This window comes from Mirounga leonina, unplaced genomic scaffold, assembly GCF_011800145.1.
Source record: "Mirounga leonina isolate KUSES-001 unplaced genomic scaffold, KU_Mleo_1.0 Mir_94, whole genome shotgun sequence".
NCBI classification, from domain to species: Eukaryota; Metazoa; Chordata; class Mammalia; order Carnivora; family Phocidae; genus Mirounga; species Mirounga leonina.
Window position 1 is genome coordinate 5,264,102 of NW_023270855.1, and position 26,313 is coordinate 5,290,414.

General features: G+C 38.5%; 1 protein-coding gene across 4 annotated transcripts in view; it reads left to right on the forward strand.

The window, feature by feature from the left end:
* Window positions 1-26,313, forward strand: part of TMCC1 (transmembrane and coiled-coil domain family 1) — a 251,085-nt gene that overhangs the window by 47,289 nt on the left and 177,483 nt on the right. For 2 of the 4 annotated variants that reach the window (XM_034996432.1, XM_034996434.1), the window contains exons 2-3: window positions 11,433-11,488; window positions 15,085-15,776. In XM_034996432.1, coding sequence (XP_034852323.1) covers window positions 15,210-15,776 — 567 coding nt within the window. In that variant the 5' untranslated portion in view covers window positions 11,433-11,488; window positions 15,085-15,209. Of the gene's footprint in view, window positions 1-7,740; window positions 8,110-11,432; window positions 11,489-15,084; window positions 15,777-26,313 lie in introns of those variants that run through there. The other 2 variants (XM_034996433.1, XM_034996435.1) reach the window with 2 other exon arrangements.

The window sequence follows — 26,313 nt, forward strand, 5'->3', positions numbered from 1 at the left end:
AGCAAAGCATAAAGTATGTGTTACCATTGAAACCATCTCAAATGACCTACAGTGAAGGAGAAAGCATAAACTGGAGACATTTTTAAACCCGAAAAAACATGATTAAGTTTTATTTCTAAACTTTGTGTTTTTCATTTTCTCTAGAGAGATTTAAGATTGGCTCTGGGTCAGGAGAAAAAAATTTGACATACCAAGGGCATTTTGAAATGTAACATGTTACGTGATTATCATGAGTATATTTTCCTGTTCGAAAGTGACAAATTGTGAATACTTATGTAAGAAATTTGAAATTAGGAATTTTTTTAAAGATAAACTTTTTAAAGATTTAATATATAAATTTATTATACCAGAAGGTGTGTAGAATCTATTTTGGCTTTTTCTTTTCTTTTTTTAAGATTTTATTTATTTGAGAGAGAGGGCACAGCAGAGGGAGCAGCAAAGGGAGAGGGAGAAGCAGGCTCCCTGATGAGCAGGGACCCCGATGGTGGCACTGGATCCCAGGACCCTGGGATCACAACCCTAGCTGAAGGCAGACGCTTAACTGACTGAGCCACCCAGGCACCCCTGTTTTGGCTTTTTCTTGATTTTTAATGATTTTTTTTTTTTTCTAAAGATTTTATTTATTTGACAGAGTGAGATGCAGGGAGAGAGGGCACACAAGCAGGGGGAGTGGGAGAGGGAGAAGCAGGCTTCCTGCCGAGCAGGGAGCCGATGTGGGGCTCGATCCCAGGACCCTGGGATTATGACCTGAGCTGAAGGCAGACGCTTAACGACTGAGCCACCCAGGCGCCCCGATTTTTAATGATCTTAATAGGAATTGTCTTTAGTTGGTTCATTTGTTCTGTTCCTTATTCCTCTACTGTTTGAGGATGTCAGGAATTTTGATAGTCTTTTCTGTGCTAGGTTGTCAGAAGGAAGGCCCTTGTAAAACTTAAGTATGAGGTAGCTGACATCGCTCAAAGCATTCGTTGCTGTATGTGATGAAAATGAAAGGCAGCTTGAAGTATATGATATTTAAGTTTCTTGTGGATATGTTTGGGGAGAGAGTGAGGATTGCCACAAGAGGAAACTTAAAAGAATTTCTTAGTTTGAAATGAACATACAGAAGAGAAACTTTTTTTCCCCCTTTTGGCTACCCTCACACAAAGTATTTGGGAGATAGTGACTTGCTCCCTTGCAATTTTCCTCACATGTCACATGATGTTTTTCTAGGGTTTTCAGGGTATTTCCCCTAATATTTCAGGACTCTTGCCATTGTGCATTCTTAGACTCTTTGGGAACGTTCCATGGACTCTTTCTGGGAACCCTGGAAGTGCTTCAACCTGTATCAGTGAAGATTGGGTGATTAGATGTTCCCTCTTTCAGCTTCAATGGCAAGGGTTTACCTCCTTCCCTTTACTGATTATTAACTATTCACTTTCAATAATAGATACCTGATTTATACTTTATAGCATTTATTTGTCTTTTTTTTTTTTTTAAGATTTTATTTATTCATTTGACAGAGATAGATACAGCAAGAGAGGGAACACAAGCAGGGGGAGTGGGAGAGGGACAAGCAGGCCTCCTGCAGAGCGAGGAGCCCGATGCGGGCCTCGATCCCAGGACCCTGGGATCATGACCTGAGCCGAAGGCAGATGCTTAATGACTGAGCCACCCAGGTGCCCCTATTTATGTATCTTTATTTCAAAAAGTATTTGGGGATTATAGGCTTCTTAGGAAAGCTGGATGTCTTTACTTTCCTTACCTTCATCTTGACGTAGTAATTACCCATGGGAGTAAAGAGTAATCTTCTTGGGAGTTGGTGGGAGTATCTATAGACAGATGTTACAGATTATCTGTACTTTTTCATCAGGGTATTCTCCTTCCTTTTTTCATCTATTAAAATGATTTTTCTATTTTCCATGCTCTGTTTCCATGTTCATACATCTGTAACAGGCGCACACACACGCACGCACGCGCAACACACACACGACATGGGGCTTAAGGCCTGACCCATATAGAAGGAGCTCTAGAACATTCTTAATACACTGTGATTCATTTTACAGGTTTGCTTTTAAAACAAGTACCCCCTACATGTGCTGAATAACTAGCCTCATACACATCTTCCCCTCTCTCCATTTTTCTTTTCTGGAGGGACCAGGGTATGTCTTCAGAATAAAGGGGGCAGGGTGTCTAATTTTTAGGTCATAGGTAGCATCAAAGAAGGAAGTATTTTGAGGGTTAAGAGCTTTCATTCTTACTAGTTCATGAGTTAAGTCAGAAAGCTAAAATAAAGGATTCAGTTCTCTATCAGCTGCCTTCTTAGACCAGATTTTGGGATGCGGACCAAAACATTGCAGGTGATTTTATAAGACCACAAGTAGTATTAGAACCAAGGCAGAATGAACCAAGGTTGTTCTTGTGGATGCCTTTCAGGAATGGTAAAAGAAGAGGGGAGAGGCAGGAAGACAAGGTAAAAACTACCAATGCAAACCTTGGATTTGATTTGTAGGTTCCTGAAAATGTTAAAAAACAAACAAACAAAAAACCAGCCCTAATGTTGGATATTGTCTGAATTTATTCCTCCATCTGGATTATATGCATAGGATTTGTAAGTTTCAAACATTTTTACTATTTTCCTTATGTATAGCCATAACTAATATAAACTCTGTGTGGATGCTAAATGACAAGTAGTTCACATTCTGCATGTCTATTCCTACATCTTCATTCACTCCTAAATTCATGGCAGTGTTATTTAAACCTACCTTATTTTTCTGGATTTTTCCATAGATACCCTGTATTAGGCTAAGGGATTTCCCTTATCTGCTTAGTTTGTTGAGAGTGTCATAAATAGATGTTTGAATTTTAGTTGAGTGCTTTTACTGCATCTATTGTTATGATCATGTGGTTTTCTTATTTAGTCTGATAGTGTGAATTACATTCATTGCTTTTTTTTTAGTGTTCAGTCAGCTTTGGATTGCTGGGGCTAATATTCTGTTAGAGGTTTTTGCGTATATGTTCATTTGGAGTATTGATCTGTAGTTTTTTTGTAATGTCTTTGTCTTGTTTTAGTATTAATGTTGGCCTCATGAAATGAAATGTTCCTTCCTCTTTTCTGCAAGAGGTTGTGTAGAATTATTATTTCTTCTGAAATAGTTGGTAGAATTAGCCAGTAAAACCATCTGAGTCCTTTTTTGAGGAGTTACCACTACAAATTCACTTTGTTTAGATACAGTTACTCCGGTATCTATTTCTCCTTGTATAGTTCTTGTAGTTTGTGTCAACTTTGAAGAAATTGGTTCATTTCATCTAAGCTGTCAAACTTACGGTCATAGAGGGGTTCTTTGTATTTATGATCCTTTTAATAGCTGTTGTGTCAGTGTTAATGTCCTCTCTCTTTCATTCCTGTTAGTGGTAATTTGTCTTTCTTATTTCTTGGTTAGCCTGGCCAGAAGTAGAAGTTCATCTTTTCAAAGAACCAGCTTTTGCTTTCATTGGTTTTTCTCCATTGTGTTTCTGTTCTCACATTCATTGATTTCTGCTCTAGTTTTTTTGTAAGATTTTATTTTTAAGTACTCTCTACACCAGGCATGGGGCTTGAACTCATAACCCTGAGATCGAGAGTTGCATGCTCCACTGACTGAGCCAGCCAAGTGCCCCTATTTCTGCTCTCATTTTTATTATTTTTTTCCTTCTGTTTGATTTAATTTGTTCTTCAAAGTTTCTTAAGGTAGATGCTTAGGTTATTGATTTTAGGTCTTTTCTAATATATGCATTTAAAACTATAAATTTTTCTCTGAGCATAGCTGCATCTCACAAGTTCCGATATTTCATTTTCACTTACTTGAAATACTTTTAAATTTTTTTCTGAGGTGCCTGGGTGGCTCAGTTGGTTAAGCCTCTGACTCTTGATTTTAGCTCAGGTCATGAGATTGAACTCCACGTTGGGCTCCGTGCTGGGTGTGGAAGCCGCTTAGGATTCTCTCTCTCCCTCTACTTCTGCCCCTCCTCCGCGTGCTCACTTGAGCGTGCTCTCTCTAAAAAAATTTTTTTTCTAGACTTTTTACCCATGGGTTATTTAGAAGTATATTGTTTAATATCCAAATATTTGGGGGAATTTCCCCAGATCTTTGCTATTGATTTTAATATAATTTCATTGTGGTCTGAGAATATACTTTGTACCATTTTTAAAAAATGATTTTTAAGGGGCACCTGGGTGATCAGTCAGTTAAGCATCTGCCTTCAGCTTGGGGTCCTCCCTCTCCCTCTGCCCCTCCCCCCACTCGTGTTTTCTCTCTCTCTCAAATAAAATCCTAAAAAAAAAAAATTTTTTTTTTTGTTTTATGGCCCAGAATATAGTATATCTTTGAATGTTCCAAGTACACTTGAATGTATTTTCAGCAGTTACTGGGTGAAGTGTTCTGTAAATGTCATTTAAGTTAGGTGGTAGTGGGGCACCTGGGTGGTTCAGATGCTTAAGTGTCTGCCTTCGGCTTGGGTCGTGATCCCAGGGTCCTGGGATTGAGCCCAGCATCGGGCTCTCTCTGCTTGGTGGGGAGCCTGCTTCTCCCTCTCCCTCTGCTGTTCCCTCCACTTGTGTTCTCTGGCTCTATCGCGCTGTCAAATAAATATATAAAATCTAAAAAAAAAAAAAGGTGGTAGTACTATTGAGGTCTCCTTCCTGATTTTTGCCTACGTGTTTTAAGAGTTCCTGAGTTGAAAGCCTTTAAAGGTTTTACTTTTTTTAAATTTACTTATTTGAGAGAGAAAGTGAGAGAGCACAAGCAGTGGGGTGGGGAGTAGCAGAGGGAGAGGGAGAAGCAGGCTTCTCGCTGAGCAGGGAGCCCAATGTGGGGCTTAATCCCAGGACCCTGGGATTATGACCTGATCCAAAGGAAGACACTTAACCGACTGAGCCACCCAGGTGCCCCTATTTGTTGCATTTCTTTTTTCTTCTTTTGCCTTCTATAGTGTGAACTGAACTTTTTACTAATATTCTTACATCCTCCCTATTGACTTATTTTTACTTATTTAAAATGGTTTTTGGGGTTCCTGAGTGGCTCAGTCAGTTAAGCATCCGATTCTTGATTTTGGCTCAGGTCATGATCTCAGGGTCATGGGATCCAGCCCCATGTTGGGCTCTGTGCTCAGTGGGGAGTCTGCTTGAGGATTCTCTCCCTCTCCCTCTGCCCCTCCCCCTACTCACACACTCACTCACTCTCAAATAAATAAATCTTAAAAAAAATGGCTTTTAGTGGTTGCCTTTGGATTTATAGTATTCATTTAAAAATAACCTGAGTAGGGGCACCTGGGTGGCTCAGTCGTTTAGCGTCTGCCTTCGGCTCAGGTCATGATCCCAGGGTCCTGGGATCGAGCCCCGCATCGGGCTCCCCGCTCTGCCGGCAGCCTGCTTCTCCCTCCCCCACTCCCCCTGCTTGTGTTCCCTCTCTCGCTATGTCTCTCTCTGTCAAATAATAAATAAAATCTTTAAAAAAACCCAAACCTGAGTATACCTTAAAATGATACCACTTTACATGTAGTGCATATATCTTAATAGTTAGTGTATGTTCCTAAATCTTCCTTTCACTGTAACTGTTGTTACATATTTCGCTACATATGCTATAAATACCCAGTACATTGTTCACTACTTCAAACAATTGTATTTTAGAGCAGTTAAAAATATGAAAAGAAAATATTTTATTTTACCTTCATTTCTTCATTTTTTGGTATAAATCCAAGCTTCTCACCTTTATCATATTCCTTCTGCCCAAAGAACTTCCTTTAATATTTTTTATAGGGTGGATCTGCTGGCGATGAATTCTCTGTTTTTGTCCGAGAGCGTCTTTATTTCTTCTTCACTTATGAAGGATATTTTCACTTGATATAGAGTACTGGTTGGGCAGTTTTTTTCCCAACATTTTCAAGTTGTCACTCCACTGTCATCTTACTTGCAAAACTTCTGACTGCAAGTTTATTGTAATCCTTATTTTTATTCCTCTATGTGTAATATGTTTTTCCTTCTCTGGCTACCTTCAAGATTTTCTCTTTGCTTTTCAGCAATTTAAATATGACATGCCCCGGTGTGTGTATTTTTTGGGGGAGGATATATTTATCTTGTTTGTTTTTTAGAGTTTCTTAAGTCTGTAATTAGGTGTCTTGTCACTAATTTTGGTAGGTTCTTGGGCATTCTAATATTTTTTCTCCATTCTCTCTTTCTCGACATTCTAAGTGTATGTATGTTACATTGTTTGATAATTTCCCACATTTCTCATATGTTCTTTCCTGTTTTATTTTCCTACTATATTTTCTTCTTTATGTATCAATTTGGGTGTTTCTATTAGCTTCTTTTCAAGTTCATGGATTCTTTTTTCAGCTGTTTGAAGTCTACTAATTTTTGTTACTTGTTTCTGTGTTTTTATTTCTAGAATTTCCATTTGATTCTCATGATTTCCATGTCTATGTGAATTTATCTTTCTGATCTTGCATGTTGTCTACCTTTTCCATTACAGTCTTTAACATATTAAGCATGTTTTAAATTACCTGATAGTTCCGGTTCCAAAATCTATGTCATATCTGAGTCTAGTTCTGATGATTGCTTTGTTTTTTCAAACTGTGTTTTTGGCATACTTCATAATATTTTTGAATGCTGGACATGTTGTATAGGATACAAAATACTGAAGTAAATATTTTATATGCTTAGAGAAGACTGCAGATTTCCTTCTGCTAGTCCTTTAAGGTGGAATTTGTGTTAATTTGTTGGAGGTTGGGCTGTGTTTGAAGTTTATTATTGCTATGGTTACCAGAGTTGATACTTAACTTGTTTTTGCCGTGGGAACCCAGAGACTTGACATTTTCCTAGTGTCCCTTGTCTCCGAGTGTCCTTTATCTCCTTGCTTGGCTTTGGCTTTTACCTTTGTGCTGTTTCTCAGAGTCCGTCTCTTGCAGCTATATTCCACTGTTATTGTTAGAGCTTGTTAGCATGGTAACGGAGGGTAAGGGGAGCTCTGTGATGGTCTATTAAGCTTCATTTAGGCAGGTACTAGAACCTGGGTCTTGGAGGTTTGGCCTTCACAAAACTTTACCTACCACTTCTTTGGGTAGAGCTTCTCCTTGTTCTTTCTACCCAACTGCAGTATCTAGGTTAATTTTTTAAGCCCTTATTTTAGCCTTTTTTTTTTTTTTTTTTTTTTTTTTAAAAATTTTTTTATTTGAGAGAGAGAGAAAGAGCACGAGCAGGGTGTAGGAGCAGAGGGAGAGAGAGAGAAGGAGAAGCAGATTCCATGCTGAGCAGGAAACCCTATGCAGGACTTGATCCCAGGACCCTGAGATCATGACCTGAGCCACCCAGGTGCCCTCAAGGTTTATTTTATTTCATTCTATTTTATTTAATTTTATCTTATTTTTTATTTTATTAAACTTATTTTATCTTAATTTAATTTATTTTTTAAAGATTTTATTTATTTATTTGACAGAGAGAGACACAGCGAGAGAGGGAACACAAGCAGGGGGAGTGGGAGAGGGAGAGGGAGAAGCAGGCTTCCCGCCGAGCAGGGAGCCCAATGTGGGGCTGGATCCCAGGACCCTGGGATCATGACCTGAGCCGAAGACAGACGCTTAATGACTGAGCCACCCAGGGGCCCCGAGGTTTTTTTTAATTTTTAAAGATATTTTTAAAAACTCATTTATTTTATTGAGAGAGAGAAGGGTGGAGCGGGGGTGAAGGAGGAGGGAGCGAGAGAGAAAGAGAGAGAGAGAGAATCTGAAACAGACTCCACACTGGGCATGGAGCCTAAGTTGGGGCTCCATCTCATGACTGGCAAGATCATGTCCTGAACTGAAACCAAACGGATGCTTAACCAACTGAGCCTCCCAGGTGCCCCTGGCTAAGGTTTTTAGAGCTCTCTCACCCCTCCATTAAGGTCATTAATTTAGAGAGAGAGTGAGATTGAGTGCCAGTATTCTCGGTCTCTTTCTTTTCCTCCAGCTCTAGTGGGAATCTGCCAGTGTTCTCAGGGTACAGGCCTTGATGAATTTTTCTTTGCAGATTAAGCCTTTTGTTCCAGAGGGAGATAGGGGAACAAGGTCTGGGCTGATTGGCATTGCCTGTTCTACTCTTCAAGCTCCATAGGGGTGAGTGAGGGCAAGGATGAGGAACTTTTTCTGCATTGTCTCAGATCCCCCCTGCATTAGACATTCTTTTGAGGTTTCTGGAGAAAAAGCCTGGGGTGGGAACTCTCTTATCATTTTAGTCCCCAGGGGCTTTACACTCTCATGTTAGCCCACATTCAGTCTTTTTTTTTTTTTTTTTTTTTTTAAGATTTTATTTATTTATTTGAGAGAGAGCGGGCATGAGAGGGGGAGGGTCAGAGGGAGAAGCAGACTCCCCGCTGAGCAGGGATTTCGATGTGGGACTCGAACCTGGGACTCCAGGATCATGACCTGAGCCCAAGGCAGTCGCTTAACCACTGAGCCATCCAGGTGTCCCAGCCCACATTCAGTCTTAAGCAGTTTGTCAAAATTTATGGTTTAAATCTTCCTAACTGCGGTGGGGTTCTTCCATACTTTGGGGTAGTATTTCCTTTAGTCAGAGAGAAAGCTTTCCCTCCAGGGTTTTAGCTGCTTGTTCAACCTCTATGTTGCTCCATCCCTGTTGTATTTTTGAAGTGTATGTATGTAAGTATGTATGTTTTTGTGAGTATAGTTGACATACAGTGTTACGTTAGTTTCAGGTGTACAGCTTAGTGATTTGACAAGTTTATGTATTATGCTACATTCACCACAAGTGTAACTACCATCTGTCCCATTACATCGCTATTACAATGTCATTGACTGTATCCTTACGCTGTGCCTTTTATTTCCATGCCTTATTCCATAACTGGAAGCCTGTATTTCCCTCTCTCCTTCACCCATTTTGCCAACCTCCTATCCCTGCTGTATTGCCTAAAGGTTGGATGAGGAGAAAATGGGGATTGGAGGGGGAAGTGTGGTTGTTTCCTTTCTCTGAATGTTAGGAATCCACATTGTGGTCAGAGAATAACTTGTGAGACTTACCTTAGAGCTCAGCAAATGATCAGTTTTGGTAAATGATCTCTCAGTGCTTGATAGAGTATTTATTCTGCAGTTATTGGGTAGTGTAGGTCTGGTTAATCATGCTATTCAAATTTCCATTTTTATTTTTCTTCCCTCTTTCTGGGTCATTTGTTCTGTCAGCTACTGGTATAAAAGTTTCCCCATTATGATTATATGGATATTTTTTACTACTTATAATTCTGCCAACTTTCACTTTATATATTTGAAGGCTCTGTTATTACATGCATAGAAATTTTAATTTGTTATATCTTACTGATGAGTTATACATTGAATCCTAAGAATTATACACCTATAAATGCTTTTTGCATTAGAGTCTACTTTAAGTACTTTTTTTTTTAAGATTTTATTCATTTATCTGACAGAGAGAGACACAGCGAGAGAAGGAACACAAGCAGGGGGAGTGGGAGAGGGAGAAGCAGGCTCCCCGCTGAGCAGGGACTCCATCCCAGGACCCTGGGATCATGACCTGAGAGCCAAAGGCAGATGCCTATCGACTGAACCACCCAGGCGCCACTACTTTCAGTACTATTAATATGGCTAGAGACGCTTTCCTTTTCTGTATGACCTTTCCATACTTTTCATTTTTTTTTTTTTAAGATTTTATTTATTTGACAGAGAGAGAGTACAAGTAGGCAGAGAGGCAGGCAGAGGGAGAGGGAGAAGCAGGCTCTCCGCTGAGCAGGAAGCCCGATGTGGGGCTCGATCCCAGGATCATGACCTGAGCTGAAGGCAGACGCTTAACCGACTGAGCCACCCAGGCGCCCCTCCATACTTTTAATTTTTAACTGTTTTCTATCTTTGTATCTTAGGTGTGATTCTTATGAACACCATAATAGTTGAATTTTGTTCTTTATTAGTGTAATTATTTTTGTCTTTTGATCTGATTACATTAGTGTAATTATTGGAATATTTGGGTTTACACTTGACCTCTTACATTTTGCTTTTTATATGTTCTGCTTGTTCTGTGATCTTTCCCTCTTTTTTTGTATTCATTTGGGCATTTTAATTCTATATTTTCTTTCTATTTAGCGTATCAGTTAAATACTATTTTACTATTTTTTTAAATGTTTACCATAGAGATTGAAACATGTATTTTCTTCCTTTTTAAAAAATTTATTTTTTCAGTACATAATAATAGTCATAAGGCACAGAATTCAAAAGGTACAAAAGATTATGTGATAGGAAGTCCTTTCTCACATTTATCCATCAGCCACCATTCTTCAGCTGCCTCAAGAAATGTGTATCCACCAGTACAGTCATCTAGCCTCTTTTTTTTTTTTAAGATTTATTTATTTGAGAGAGAGAGTGTGTGCACGTGTGCATGCAGACAAGCAGGGGGACAGGAAGAAGCAGGCTCCCTGAGAAGCTGGGAGCCCAGTGCAGGACTTGAGCCCAGGACTCTGGGATCGTGACCTGAGCCAAAGGCTGATGCTTAACCAACTGAGCCACCTAGGCGCCCCCATCTAGCCTCTTTCCTTACTCCCAAAACTGTGTTTACTGGTCTAGCTGGGAGCCTTGGTCCATATCTTCCTTCTTATTTATTCGTCTTCTCAGCCTTCAAAGCTCAGCTAAAGTTTCTTCCCCTTTCATGAAGCTTTCCTGAACAAATTTAATCTTAACTGATCTTCTAATGGTAATTGCAGTTTTCCTCACACATTTTAGCTTTAATGATATTCTTTTATGCTATTTTCCTTAAGTTTCAAGTATGTAAATCTTACTTTCTGTCCCAGATTGTGAGTTCCTTGAGGGCAGGATAATATGCTTTCATTTGGTCTGTGTAATGCTGAGCACGTAGCAGATGCCCCCCCTCCCCCCGCCAATACTTGTCTAATTAAATTGCCTCTCTAGTAATGGCTGTCAGAAGATCATTTTTCCACAAAAATTTCAATTTTCGTGCCTCCTGATTCTCAATTGTTCATGGTAGATACAGTTTTTAGAGTTCGTTTTGAATGCAAAATTGCAGATGTAGAATTGCAAGCTACTTGAAAAAATATTTGCTTACAAAATTGTGTTATGTACTTGTTTTGCATTTCATGTTACTTTAGAATTAATAGACATTCCTAATTCAGTATCATAGTATAAAAATATTCATTGCTGTTTAATGACATCTGCACTTCCTTAAGTACTAACAAGTGAACACTCTTTTTTCCAAAATACCGTCTTTGTTGATTATAGTTTTTCTTGATTATATTTTTGAAAAATTAGAAAATACTGAAAAATACTAGAAAAAACTATCCTACTCCTACCAGTGAGAGATAAATGTTAACATTTGTTATATATAAACTCAGTTTTTTCTGTGTAAATATTATAGTTAACTTCTCCCCTCTAAGTTCAATTTGTAATTCTTAATGTTTGCTTTTCAGCTTGTCCTAAAAGGATTCCTGTACACCTTAGAAGTGCTTGAGGAAGAGTGATAAAGGCAAGTATACAACTCTTTATGGTTAGTAAAATAACTTGGTTCATAGCCAAACCAAAAAGCTTTGGTCACTGTATCAAAAAAAAAGATAATTTATTAATTTGAATGGTTTTCCAGAGCACCCTCCTAAATATTTGCCAGACTTTTAAAACAACTTTTAAATTTATCCTTGATAATAAGTCGGAGTAGCTTGTTTCTTGAATGTGAAGTAATGGTGTAATATTTGGTGAAACTGTTGTAGAAAAATTGTTAAAAATTCTGAGAATTGAATAAAGTTCTCTGAAATGCCTGCTCTGTAAATAGCTACCTTTTCCATTTCTTTTCCCTCCTTTGTAGTCCTTCCCCTTGTCCCTTTTCCCCATACCCTTTTGCTCCCTATTCTCTGTCTACTTTTTCTAGTTTACTTATAAGAACTTTACTTTTCAGAGAAGCTGAGTGAATAAAAGAGAAGCCAACATTTCTTACGAAAGCACACTTTAACTTTCTGGTTGAACTTCTTTGTGTTAAACCAGGTATCTCAATACTATTATTTGGAGAGTTTTATAAACTGAGCAACTGTTTACTCGTTTGAATTTGCTGTCTTAAAGAAGAAAATAGGGGAGTCCTAAAAAACTTTGACATTACTGAATTCATTTAGTGCTTGCATTCTTACTGTCAGCAGTTTTATAGTTAATTATTACATCATCATTGTCTTTGGTATTTTGGGCACAGTATTTCACCTTCCTTAATAATTGGCGTATATTGAGAGGTAACCTTAAAGATTTTCTTTTGGCCTACAGAAAATTTTAGCAAGCTTCAAAATTTTGGCCATATTTCTTGTTTGTGTTGATATCACAGCAATAATGCAGGTGATAGCTACAAGTGTAAATACTAATACATTGTAGAGGTAGTGCAACAGGTTGTTTTTCAAAATTCTTACCTTACAACTTGATATTTAAAGCTCAATTTAGGTTTCTTTAGGGTTCCATGCCAAGTAAGCCTCTGCTAGTTAGTACAATTAAGGAATGTCTTTCCTTTACAAATCCTAGAATTCATTACTGTTCTAGTATATAACCTTTGCAGCTGTATAGGTGGCCTGTGTAAGCTTTGGCTCGACACCCTATTTCTAGGTTTTCCTAGGAATGCTGGCATTTTTTGTTTGTAATCAATCATTTCCAGTTATTTGAAAATAAAAATGATGTACAAATGCTAGTGAAATCTCAAATGAAGTTACTGACATTTAAAATGTACTGTTTTCCTTTTTTTTTAATAAGCAGGTGCCCGCTTGATTAGTTTATAACACTGCCCAAAGAAACAAGTTTACAGATAGTATCTTTATACAAGACAAGTAGGTCAGTTGGTTTTCCAGCTAACCTTGATACCATTCCTTTAATCATGGTATCTTTTACTCTGATGGAAAACTTATCTTATATTTTTTGTTTCCCAAAACAAAAAAGTCAGTTGTATTATTTAGCTAATACAATACAAATAAGGAAAAGAGTAAATTACTTCCTTATTGTCAGTCTGCTGCTTTCACATCCTCACATCTTCTTAGGGTCTAAATTGCCCAGTACAAGAAGAGATTAGTTACTGGATTATCTTGGTTATGTAACTCTTACTCTCTGAGGAGCTTAATGCTTTGCAGAGTGGAAATAATTCAATAACTATTAGTCTGCTCTACAAACTCATGAGGGAAGGTTTGTATAATTAAATACATGTATTATTGGCAACATTTTTGCCCTCAAGGAGCCCCAGAAAACTCCAGTAAAGGTCAAGATAATCATTAACCTAATAAGGATTAAGGGATTCTTTCTTGGCTCCCCCAATGGGAAGAGGAAAAAACAAAAGCAGTGCACAATTAGGACAAGGGTAAGAAGCCCCATTTCAGTGTGGCCACAAAGAATTTGAGCAGAAGGCAGTGAAATTTCCCATTCCCATGACTAGTTTGGGAGCAAAGAATTTTGTGGTATTTAGAAAGTAGGAAGGTACTGGTGAGGGATAAATGTCCTGAAGTCTGTCACAACATTTATGCTCCTGAGTCATGAAGAGGTCAGGAGGTGGGGAAATAGGCATGAAAAAAATATGGACAGCACAGCCACAGTAACAGTACCATATACATGGTAAGGTCTTCTGAGAGTAATTACCATGAAGAAGACCCTAGCAGGTTTGCATGCCAATCCCTCTGAACTCCAGCAGCCTTGAGTTCACAGTGAACTCTCTTACATCCAGCTAATTTATGATGGCTACGTGGTGGCAAGGAGTCTCCATATCCTCACAACATGAGGGGCCTCATTGGTAGTGACTTAGGCTGTTCAAACTACTTGGTAGTGTACGGAGTTTTAAAGCTTGTTGAACAAAAGGTTGAGGGAAAATAGGGGAATAACTTCCCACACCATATTTTGTCCTCTCTAGCAGGTTCTGTGCATTAATACAAATTTATATATTTGCAAAAACTCAATAAAAAAAATACTACCTATTTCTTTCCATTAAGAAAAATCTCATTCCTACCATCTTCCCCTCCTCTTTTTTTTGCATGTAATTTCCATAACCATGGCAGTTATGTTGACTTTACATCTCTTAGTTTCAGCTTCCTTTTAATTTCCTGCATTTAATATTGGTGTGTGGTTGCATTTTGACCTTTCTTTTTCTCTACTCTTCCCTCATACCCAGTTACTGTGTTACTTCGTTTTTGAATTTGTGTGGATATGTGGAAAACTTCTGTCAGCAATGACACTATTCAGAGAAAGGGATTTCTTTGAATCTCTCTTCTTTTTTTGCAGGGTAGGGTGGGGGTGGACACTGACTCCAACTGTCCAACACTTGTCCATTTGAGATGTAAACTATCTTACATCCTGTTCCCCACCTCTGGAATGACTGAATCTCTTTTCTTGATAGCTGGTACTGAGTAAAGCTCTAGTCTCTCTGAAGACATAGTCTGTGTGGATCATTTGCTCATATGGTGCCAGACGGTCATTTGTGCTTCAGAGAATTCAGCTTACAAGATTTTTATTTCCTTTTTCTTCTCAATAGAGCAAGCCTATCACCCCTATTTACCAGTGAACTTGATAAATATGAATGGTAACAAAAAATTCCTCTTTTTCATTAAAATCCATATACAGTTGGATTAGGATATCCACTTCTCACTATTCTTTGATTTTATTTTGCTGAGTTCCAGCATATGGACATTTAATTGTGGTTATGAGTGAGAGGAATTAAATTGCCTCACCTACACTGTACGTATTGAATGGTCTGTTCCCTCTTGATTTCCCAAGTAATGGCTATACTGTCAACTGTTATTATGGTTTCCATTCCAAGATGACTCCTTTAGTATCCAATTCTTCATATATTGAAACTTGTAGGGATTTTTTTTTTTTAAACATTGCTGTTTTCATTTGCTGTGTACTTGTTTCTGAGCTTTTTCTCCTATTCTAGAAAATAATCATTACCCACTATCTAGAAAACTGTCTTTTAATCTTCTGATTAAAGATTGCTTAATGATAGTGCCTATTTGTTTGGCTAGTGGCATGTTTTTCTTTAACACTGGAGATTTTGCATGGATTTATAATAAGAGGCTCTTTTCTTTCTTTCTTTCTTTCTTTCTTTCTTTTTTTTAACATTAGATAGGCATGAAGCCTCCGTCTCACAGCTGCATGTGTAGTTACTGTTGAAGCAAATGCCTACCTAATTTGACGGTCTTGGTGTGTTTAAGTTTTTGAGTTTGCAAATAAGCATATTAAGTCTACTGATGGAGCCTTCGGGCAGTGAACAGTTATATGAGGACCCTGATCCTGGAGGCAAATCCCAAGATGCAGAGGCCAGAAAGCAGACAGAATCAGAACAAAAGTTGTCTAAAATGACCCACAATGCTTTGGAGAACATTAATGTGATTGGCCAAGGCTTGAAGCATCTCTTCCAGCACCAGCGCAGGAGGTCATCAGTGTCTCCACACGATGTGCAACAAATTCAGGCAGATCCAGAACCTGAAATGGATCTGGAAAGCCAGAACGCATGTGCTGAAATTGATGGTGTCCCCACCCACCCCACAGCTCTGAATCGTGTCCTGCAGCAGATCCGAGTGCCACCCAAGATGAAGAGAGGGACAAGCTTACATAGTAGGCGGGGCAAACCAGAGGCCCCAAAGGGAAGTCCCCAAATCAACAGGAAATCTGGCCAGGAGATGGCAACTGTTATGCAGACAGGCCGACCCAGGTCTTCATCCACAACTGATGCTCCAACCAGCTCTGCTATGATGGAAATAGCTTGTGCTGCTGCTGCTGCGTGTCTGCCAGGGGATGAGGCAACTGCAGAGCGGGTAAGTGTGCTAGATTTCCTTTTTCTGCTAACTTACTCTTCTTTGAGCTAGGATTCTCCACATTTACCTTTGGTAACTAAAAAAAGGTATCTCAGCAAGTACCTCAAAGTTGTGGTAAAAAATAGTTTTGTTTTCATTAAATAAATGGGATGAATAATATTTATTCTAGCAAGTGAATGGATGCTTATAATTACATTCCTGTTTGCTTCCTAACATATTGCTCTTCTGTTTTATTTTACCCTTTTGCTAAAACCTTCAGTATCCTTCGTGTGTTTTTTATGTATTAAAAGGCTCAGTTTTATGGTAGAGGAGCAGAGATGCTTTGTTTGTTCTTGTTTTGGTTTTGCACATGAATTGACTTTCTTACATTAATGAAGGCAAGAAAGTTCTAGAATCTGGGTTTTTCTGTGCTTAGCATGGATATATACTAAATTGCTTATAATTTTCATATACACTGTACCACATCATTGGCATTCAATGTACATTTGCATTCTGTAGTGGAGCATATGCATTCTTATAATTTACTTTTTTTTTTTTTTAAGATTTTAAAAATTTTTTGAGAGAGCATGAGTGCATGAATGGGGGGAGGGGCAGAGGGAGAGGAAGAGAGACAAGTGGACTGTGCACTGAGCGTGGAGCCTGATGCAGGGCTTTATCTCATGACCCTGAGATCAGTACCTGAGCTGAGACCAAGAGTCAGATGCTCAACCAGCTGAGCCACCCAGGTGCCCCTATAATTTATTCTTAATATTAACAGGTTTTTTAGGTCTGCCTGGATGGAACAGCTAGGCTTAACAAATTTAGAGGAAACTCTTTTCATATAACTTTTTTTTTTTTTAAAGATTTTATTTATTTATTTGACAGAGAGAGAGCACAAGTAGGCAGAGTGGCAGGCAGAGGGAGAGGGAGCAGCGAGCCGGATGCGGGGCTCGATCCCAGGACCCCGGGATCATGACCTGAGCTGAAGGCAGCCACTTAACCAGCTGAGCCACCCAGGCGCCCCTCTTTTCATATAACTTTCACTTCCATGTCTTAGTTATGGTTAGTTGAGGCATACAGAAGATGTAGTTCTGCTAGGGTTTGAAAACAGGTACATGTAGCCAGGCAGGTAGTGACAGTGAGTGAACTCATGTTACGTGACTTGGACAAACTGAAGAGTGTAAGAGCTGTCTAAAGGGGCAGTGTCGTCTTAGCTTTAGTTGATTGTTGTGATTTAGGACTATGAGCCCAGTCTTGCCAGACCTTCTGATTTTTCAAGAGAAACTTGAAAGATAGCTTAGTAATCTCGTGATTTTTGACATATTATGGAAGCCAGACAACACATTTATGGGCTAAGTCTGCCCTGTAAGTTACCATCTTGCTGTTTTTTGGCTTTACTTTTATGTATTCCTTAAGGTTTGGATGATTAGTCAGTCGCTTAATTCTGTGTCTGTTTCTGGCATAGGTAAATTTATTTTACTGGATATTTAGCTTGGAAATCCAAATATTGAATCGAGTACCTTTAAACCTCTCCTGTTTAAATGTGACATTAAAAACAAGCAAACAAGTAATGGAAATGGACAGTAAATCACTTCAAGAATTAAGCCTGTCCAGATAACATATCCATCAGAATAACAGAATCATGAGAATAAAGATTCAGATCATTAAAATTAAAGGTACAGATGAAGAAAAGTAATATATATTTATGTGCATAATAGCTATCTTTGAAATAAAAAAGATATTTGGTCATTGACAAAGGACAAAAATGTTGACAATGTAAACTAACAGTGCAACTATATAATTCGTCTTAATCTGTGCCAGAGAACACCAAGACATTTTTTTAAAGATTTATTTAATTATTTTAAGAGAGAGTGAGCGAGTGCACGCATGCCCAAGCACAAGGGGGAGGTGCAGAGGGAGAGAGAGTCTCAAGCCGACTCCATGCTGAGCGCAGAGTCTGACGCTAAGTTCCATTTCTTTCTTTTTTTTTTTTTAAAGATTTTATTTATTTATTTGAGAGAGAATGAGAGACAGCACAAGAGGGAAGAGGGTCAGAGGGAGAAGCAGACCCCCCAGCTGAGCAGGGAGCCCAAGGTGGGACTCGATCCCGGGTCTCCAGGATCATGACCTGAGCCGGAGGCAGTTGCTTAATCAACTGAGCCACCCAGGCGCCCGCTAAGTTCCATTTCAAAACCCTGAGATCATGACCTGAGCCGAAACCGAGTTGGATACTTAACTGCACCACCCAGGCGTCCCTAAGAAATGTTTTTTACTAGTAATTCTGATATTATAGACTTTTATGTTAAAAAGAAAATTATACGTAAAGCATATTGTATGGATTTACATTGTTTTGAAAAACTTCATAGAGGGATGCCTGCGTGACTCAGTCGGTTAAGCATTTGCCTTCGGCTAAGGTCATGATCCCAGAGTCCTGGGATCCAGCCCTGAGTTGGGCTCTCTGCTCAGCAGGGAGTCTGCTTATCCCTTTCCCTCTGTCCCTGTGTGTCCCCTCCCCGCCTCGTGCTTTCTCTCTTCACTCTCAAATAAATAAAATCTTAAAAAAACAAACAAAACTTCATAGAGAGCCAAGGGAGAACATTTTTAAAAATTGTTTCTTTAATACATGTATTTAAAGCAAAACCACCAGTTTCATTTTTTAAATTTTAATTCCAGTGTAGTTAACATACAGTATTATATTAATTTCAGCTGTACAATTTAGTGATTTCAACAATTCCATATATTACTCAGTGCTAATCAAGAGAAAGGTACTCTTAATTACCTTCACCTGTTTCACGCATCTCCCCCCCCCCCGCCCCCGGGGGGGGGCAACCGTCTGTTTGTTCTTTATAGTTGAGAGTCTGGGTTTTTTTTCCTTTGTTCTTTTGTTTCTTAAATTCCACATATGAGTGAAATGATTTGCTATATGTCTTTCTCAGACTGACTTATTTCGCTTAGCATTATACCGTCTAGATCAGTCCATGTTGTTGCAAGTGGCAAGATTTCGTTCTTTTTTCTATGACTGAATAATATTCCATTGTGTATATATACACCATATCTTCTTTATCCATTCATCTGTCAGTGGTCACTTGGGCTGCTTGCATTACTTGGCTATTGTAAATAATGCTGCAACAAACATAGGGGTGCATATATGTTTTCAAATTAGTATTTTTGTATTCTTTGGATAAATACCCAGGAGTGCAATTACTGGATCTTACGGTGGTTCTGTTTTTAATTACTTTAACTTAAAACCAAGGCCTTAAATTTTTAAAATATAAACCAGATTGGACTTCTATACTTTTCTTGTGCTCATTGCATGGACTATAATTTCCAGTTTAAAAATTTTTATAAAGTGGAGTGATAACCTGGTGATACTTGTGAAGCAGCGTGGGACAGACTCTTAGGTTTTTTCCCCCAGACCCTTAGATTTTAAGGCCTTGAAAGGCCTTGCCCACTTGAAATTCATTTTTAAAAAAGCAATGTGCTTTTCTTGAGTCTTTCCAAAGCACCTTAGTTTTCATAGAAACAACAGCCCTTTATTTTATACTCTTATCTTATTGGTTTATATAGTATTTAATTAAACTGTTTAATTATAGTGAATATAACAAACTGATGTGGGAGCAAGATGTATATGGAAGTGTACCAACCATGAACATTGATTATCCTGTGAATATAAAGTCTGCATATCTTTCAGAGAAAATGGAAAGTTTAAGAATGATATGGCAAGTTGGTTAATTGGAGATTAGTCTGGAGACCTTCTACTCTGTTGTATCTTAGTATGAGAGTGTTTCAAATTCTAAATACTGGCTTCTCTATTTATGTATCTTTTTTTTTTTAAACTCATGTCTGAGGATGAAATGTTTTAATACTGGTGATAATTGCTTACATACGCTGATATTTCTGTCTATGTTAACATTGTTATAGACGTGCATGTACATGTACCTGTGTACAAACATAACCCTAGAGACACATGTTGAATTGATTTTCCAATATATCCATTGTGTTTGAAAGCCACCTGCTTCTGCCTTAGCCATCTGCCACATAACCAGTCTAGTTTTCAAAGTAGGTTCTTGGCCTTTAAGCTAGATTCCTTTTTAAAATTCAGATTTGGCAAGTATTATTTGTGCCTAATATATAAAAAGCATGGCTTTGATCTCATGATGGAAATGAACCCTGGGTGGAACAATCATGACATGTTGAACAGAAAGGTTCTCATTCCCTTCCTTTTTGGATTTACCAGTGTATGTCTTTTTCCCACAGAGAAATCTTTTTTTTTTTTTTTTTTTTTAAAGATTTTATTTATTTATTTGACAGAGACAGAGAGCGAGAGCAGGAACACAAGCAGTGGGAGTGGGAGTGGGAGAGAGGGAGAGAGCAGGCTTCCCGCCGAGCAGGGAGCCTGATGTGGGACTCGATCCCAGGACCCTGGGATCATGACCTGAGCCGAAGACAGACGCTTAACGACTGAGCCACTCAGGCGCCCTCCCACAGAAAAATCTTATTACACATCCAGTCTGCTGCAATATTTGAAATGTGTTCTTTTCTAAAAAGAAATATATGGGCACTTAATAAATATATGCCATATATAGTTGGTCAAATTATATCACTTAAAGGATCATCTTCAGATTCACAAAGGCCATTTTTTCTGTAAATGTTTTGTGATTTGAAAGTTATATAGGGGCGCCTGGGTGGCTCAGTTGGTTAAGCGACTGCCTTCGGCTCAGGTCCTGATCCTGGAGTCCCGGGATCGAGTCCCACATTGGGCTCCCTGCTCAGCAGGGAGTCTGCTTCTCCCTCTGACCCTCCCTCCTCTCGTGTGCTCTCTCTCATTCTCTCTCTCTCAAATAAATTAAAAAAAAAAAAAAAGTTATATAAAGTTAAATATTTTGAATTTGAAAGAAACATATTTAATGTAGAAAACATTGAAAATGCAGAAAGTAAAAGAAGGAAAGACCAAAAATAAGTATTGCCAGTAGTTTGGTGTGTGTTCTTAATATACTACTCACTTAAATATGAAAAAATATATAGGAGAAAATTTCAATTTAGTTCCATTAAGATTATTTTTAAAATAAAACCAGAATCTTACTACTAAATGCATAATTTTATGTCTGTTTTGATTCAAATTCTGTCTTGAGCATTTTTAGATATCCATAAATATATATATATATATTTTAAAGATTTATTTATTTTAGAGAGAGTGAGAGCAAGTTAGGGGGAGGCAGAGGGAGAGAGAGAGAGAAACTTAAGGAGACTCCAAGTGAGGACAGAGCCTAGCATGGGGCTTGATCTCATGACCCTGAGATCATGGCTGGAGCCAAAACCAAGAGTTGGATGCTTAACTCACTGAATCACCCAGGTGCCCCCCCATAAATACTCTTTTATAGATTTTTACTGATTACATAATAACATATTTTGTTGTAATACCATAATTTATGGTAACTATTTTTATAGAGTAGGAGATAGAGAAATGAAAGTATTTAAATTTCCATTGTAATTTCTTATGTAGGATAATATACGAAATACTTATTAATCAAGAGATATTTAGGAATGGTAGTAATGATAGTGATAGCTATGTTCATTGTGTGCTTATTATGTGGCAGGCAATATATTAAACACATTATACAGCAGCCCTATTTTTTTTTTCTTGATGAAGTAGCAGAGGCATAGAGAAAGTATGTCATGGTTTCAGAACTTAAATACTAAATGTAGGCCATTTACATTTACATTTTGATGAGTATGTTTTAGTAACTCCTGTGTTCTAGGCATTGTCTGATTCAAAAGCTGCTTTTACCTACCATACCAGATGGTCTCTCCATTTTAATATGCTGGACATTGGTCTGAGTATTTGGGAGATCCAAGAATGTACTTTTACTTTCTGTACTTTAAAATGTAAACTTCATCTATATGGATAATATGATAGAAACAATCAGCTATTGGCACTAAATTTATGAAAATTCAGGGTTAGCATTTCATACACAAGATAGTCTTATTTCAGATCCTTCTGAAATCCTTCAGATTTTTAAAAATGGCTACTACGTAAGATTGTTTCTATTATACTTACTCTTCACCTTTAAAGTTGTCCAGAGTATCTGAAAACTTTCTGATCCTAGACTCAGTGAATTTACAGTCTAGTTAGAGAAATAGCAAACAATATAAACCAGTATCTGGAGGCGCCTGGGTGGCTCAGTTGTTAAGCATCTGCCTTAGGCCCAGGTCATGATCCCAGCGTCCTAGAATGGAGCCTCCGTCAGGATCCCTGCTGCTTCTCCCTCTCCAGCTCCCCCCTGCTTGCGTTCCCTCTCTCCCTGTCTCTCTCTCTGTCAAATAAATAACATCTTAAAAAAAAAAAAAAGGTAGTATCTATCTGTATGATAAGTGTATGGACAAGTTGAGAAGATGAAAGATCCTTTTGGTTTGAAGTGAATAGAGAGCTTAGAGAAGGAGTAGGAGGTGGCTGCATTGATTTGGATCTTGTAGGAGAAACAGGATTTAGATATGTGAGTACGTGGGGGTAGAAAAAAGGGTTATTTCAGAAAGGGGAATGAACAAGGAAAACAATTTATTGGCAGGATAGTTAATAGAGTGGTCAAAGAAACGTGCATGTCAGCTGCCTCAGGTCGTTTTTGGAATGAGAGTATAAACTTGTCTCTCTTTTTTCTCTCATATCATCTATTCAACATACTTGACCAAACTTCTGAATGTCTGTTATATGCAAGATATTCTGATAAATGCTGTGGTGCACATTTTGGTACATAACACTTGATCCCAGTCTCTTAAGATTTTTAGAATTAGCCAGAAAGAGAATATGTACAGATAGAAGAGCAAGTAATTTATGAATTTTTAAAAAAGATTTTATTTATTTATTTGAGAGAGAAAACACTCCTCCAGGGGGGAGGGGCAGAGGGAGAAGCAGGCTCTCCGCTGAGCAGAGAGCCCAAAGCAGGGCTTGATCCTAGGACCCCGGATCATGACCTGAGCTGAAGGCAGAAGTTTAACTGACTGAGCCACCCAGGTGCCCCAGTAATTTATGAATTTTAATAAAGCACTTTAATATAAATTATCTCACTTGATCTTCTTAGTAATTTTATTAGATGGTAATGACGGTCCTTATTGTCATTAATTCACAAACTAGGAAGCATAAGTGATTTCAGGGTAACACAACTTGTAAGTAGGAGTGAAGCTTTTGATTTCTGTAGGCTAGTTCTTTCTGTAACACTCTGCTGCCTCCACAATATAATACAAGATAGAATGTGTTAAGTGCCACAAGCAATATAAAAACGTGTGTTTAGGGAAGGAGTAATTCTGTCCAGAGGAATCTGGGAAAGATTTGAAAGAAGGGCTTTAGGATGTTGGTGTGGTTAATGGGAAGTAAGGATCTCCTCTAAGTTAAAGACTCTTGGGAATAAAACGAATTAGTGTCTTCTTAGTAAACATATACTCTTTCAAGGTGTATGGACTTGAATGATATGGCCTGTCATATTTTGGCTGATGGGTTGAGAGAAGGCTTAGAACTGTACACAGGGCTTGTAAGAGGTGCCGCGTCTTAGCTTTGATATCCCTCCCAACATCTAGTAGGACACCATTTTGCATTCAAGTATCTCATGCAGAAATAGCATTTTAGGGTATTTTTTGAATAATGAGCAAATCCTCTCCTCTGTATCTTAAGTGTTGCATTCTTTGGAGTTTTAACCATAACCATACCACTCTTTTCACTCTTCTGTGAACTTAGGTGCTGTCATACTTTCAGCTTCTACCAAATACTGGTCTCCAACTGGACCAGTCCTGTGATCTTCAGAATTAGTTATCTCACTGTCTGTTGGTTATCTGCATAGGTAATTCAAACTCCTCATTTCCAAATTTAAATTCATCATCATGTCTCATAAACCTTTTTATCTTCTAGTATGTTTTCTGTCTTAGTTGTTTCCAAACTTGTGTGAATATGGAAGAAATCATTTAGGACACTAGTTGAAAATACAGTTTTTATGCCCCACGCCCAGAATTTCTGATTTAGAAGGTCTGGTATGGAGCCTAGAAAACCCTATTTTAAATCAAGGCCCCAGATGATTCTAGTGCAATCAGCCCATGAGTTTGAGAATCACTAGATCTGACTTTCTGGAGCCACCAGTCACCCACGTTGGCATATAATAACCTTAAGAGTTACTCTGGCACAGAATAACCTTAAGAGTTGTTCTGATCTCTTTCACTCCTCAATCACACAATCCCCAGATTTACCCCTGTTCTCCATTGCTAAGTTCGTGCCTTAGATTGGGCCTCCATCCATCTCATTGCCCTTTCAAATCCTTTCTCCATGCTGCATGTAGCCTGTGAGAGCTACCTAAAACACAAAGTAAATGATGCCATTTCCACTGCTTAAAAACCCTTCACTGACTCCACCATTATGTGAGGAGTAAAGAAAGTTCCTTAAAATGACATGCAAGGCCTTCCATGCTTTAGCCTTTGTGCACTTATTTACCTCATGCCATTCCCTGCCTCATACAGAACATAGCACTTGTTTCCCACACTTTTTATTCTTCTAAAGGTTTCATATTTCCATATCATGGTTAATGCTTTTAGTCATTTAGTCAGCAAATATATATTATCTGGTATGTGCTAGGCACTGTGGATATTATGAGGAGCAAAACCAGATGTGATTCTTGCTCTCATGGAGTTTATAATCAGATGGGGATACATATTAAACAATCATTCAAAACAAGTCTAAATTTTCAACTGTGACAAGTGCTACTGGAGCCTATCATAGGGACATTTGACCTAGTTAAGGAAGTCAGGGTATGACTTTCCTGAGGAAGTGAAAGAGATTAAAAGGATAAACTGAGGTTTATCTGAATGAGGTAGCTGAGCTGCAGGTGCAAAGGCCCTAAGAAGGGAAGAGTTTTGCTGCATATGAAGGATAGAATGGCAGGTGTATATACTTGGCATGTGTGCATGCATGCAAGTGCATACTGGTTAAGGCTGGAGAGATAGGTGCAGTTCATACAGAGGTTTGCAGACAAGGTTAAGCAGGTTTTCTCAACCTACAAGGATGAGTAGCATCAAAGAATTTTAAGCAAGGCTTGGGGGCAGGGAGAGTGCAGTATGAACTTTGTGATTAGAGACTAACACTGTGCTGATAGCATGGAGAGTGGATTGGAGTAGATTTAGATGGAATGCAGGTAGATGAGCCAGCAGGCTATTATAGCAGTCCAGGTGAGAGAGGACAGTAATTTAGATCGAGGAATTGATGGTAGAAGTGAAGACAAGAGTTACGTGAGGACAGGGTATTTTATTCATATTCCCTATGCCTAATACTTCTGCCCTTCGTTTATCTGTTCAGTGAATTAGTAGTAAATAGACATGGGAGCAAGAAAGGAGATCTAATTAGTGAGTTTGAGAATGTACATGGCTAAATCTTTGAAACGGAGTAAGATTTCATTCAGTCATTCATCAATATTTATTAGTCATTCATCAATATTTATTAAATACTATGTATTAGGCAATGTTCTAGGTAGTTCAGATACATCAGGGAACAAAACAGGCAGAGATTTCTGCCTTATGGAGTTTTCGTTGTATTGAAGGAGATAACGTATAATTCATTTATTACATTTGTTGTATGTTATGTTGTGAGATGATAAGTATTATCGGAAAAAAAAATGAGATAACAGAGATCAAGAGTGTGTATGGAGGGGAGGTGAGTTGCAGTTGTAAAGTGGAATGATAAGGGTAGGCCTCATCGAGAAGGTAACATTTGAGTGAAGACTTGAGGAGAGAAGGAGTTAGTCATGTTGCGGGCTATCTGGGGGATAAGTATTCAAGGCAGATGAAGTAACCCTAGGGTGGGAGCCTGCCTGAATGTTAAAGGAATGGCAAGGAGGCCAGTGTGAAAAAGCTGAGTGAGCCTGGCACCATAGTAAGAGATAGTTCAGAGAAGTCACAGATGGCCAGATCAGGTAGAGTTTCATAGACATTGTAAGGACTGAATGAGATGCAGAGCCATTGGATGTTTTGAGCGTAAGAGTGATATAATAATCTGACTTTTTAAAAAAAGATTTTATTTATTTATTAGAGCGAGAGAGCACAAGCTGGGGGAGCAGCAGGCGGAGGGAGAAAAGCAGACTCCCCGCTGAGCAGGGAGCCTGATGTGGGACTTGATCCCAGGACCCCAGGATCATGACCTGAGCTGAAGGCAGACACTTAACTGCCTGAGCCACCCAGGTGCCCCCATCTGACTTATTTTTTAAAGAATCACTCCGACTACCATGTGAGTAGACTGCAGGGAGTATAGGGTAGAAGGAGAATGGTTTGGAGTCTGTTGTAGAATCTAGGCAAGAAATTATGATGGCTGAACCAGGGTCTTAGCAGCCTTAAATAGAGCAGTCAAATCAAAGCAAGAGAGTAACAATGATCAGTTTGAAGGTCCTGAATAGGATTCCCTAGAAGGTAAGTGGAGTTGATTAGCAAGAGAGGGGTTCTCTATGAAGAAAGGAATAATGAGCATTGATGTAAATTTTATGCAAGAGCATAAAATATCTTAGAAAAACTATTAAGTTATTGTAATGGAAGACCC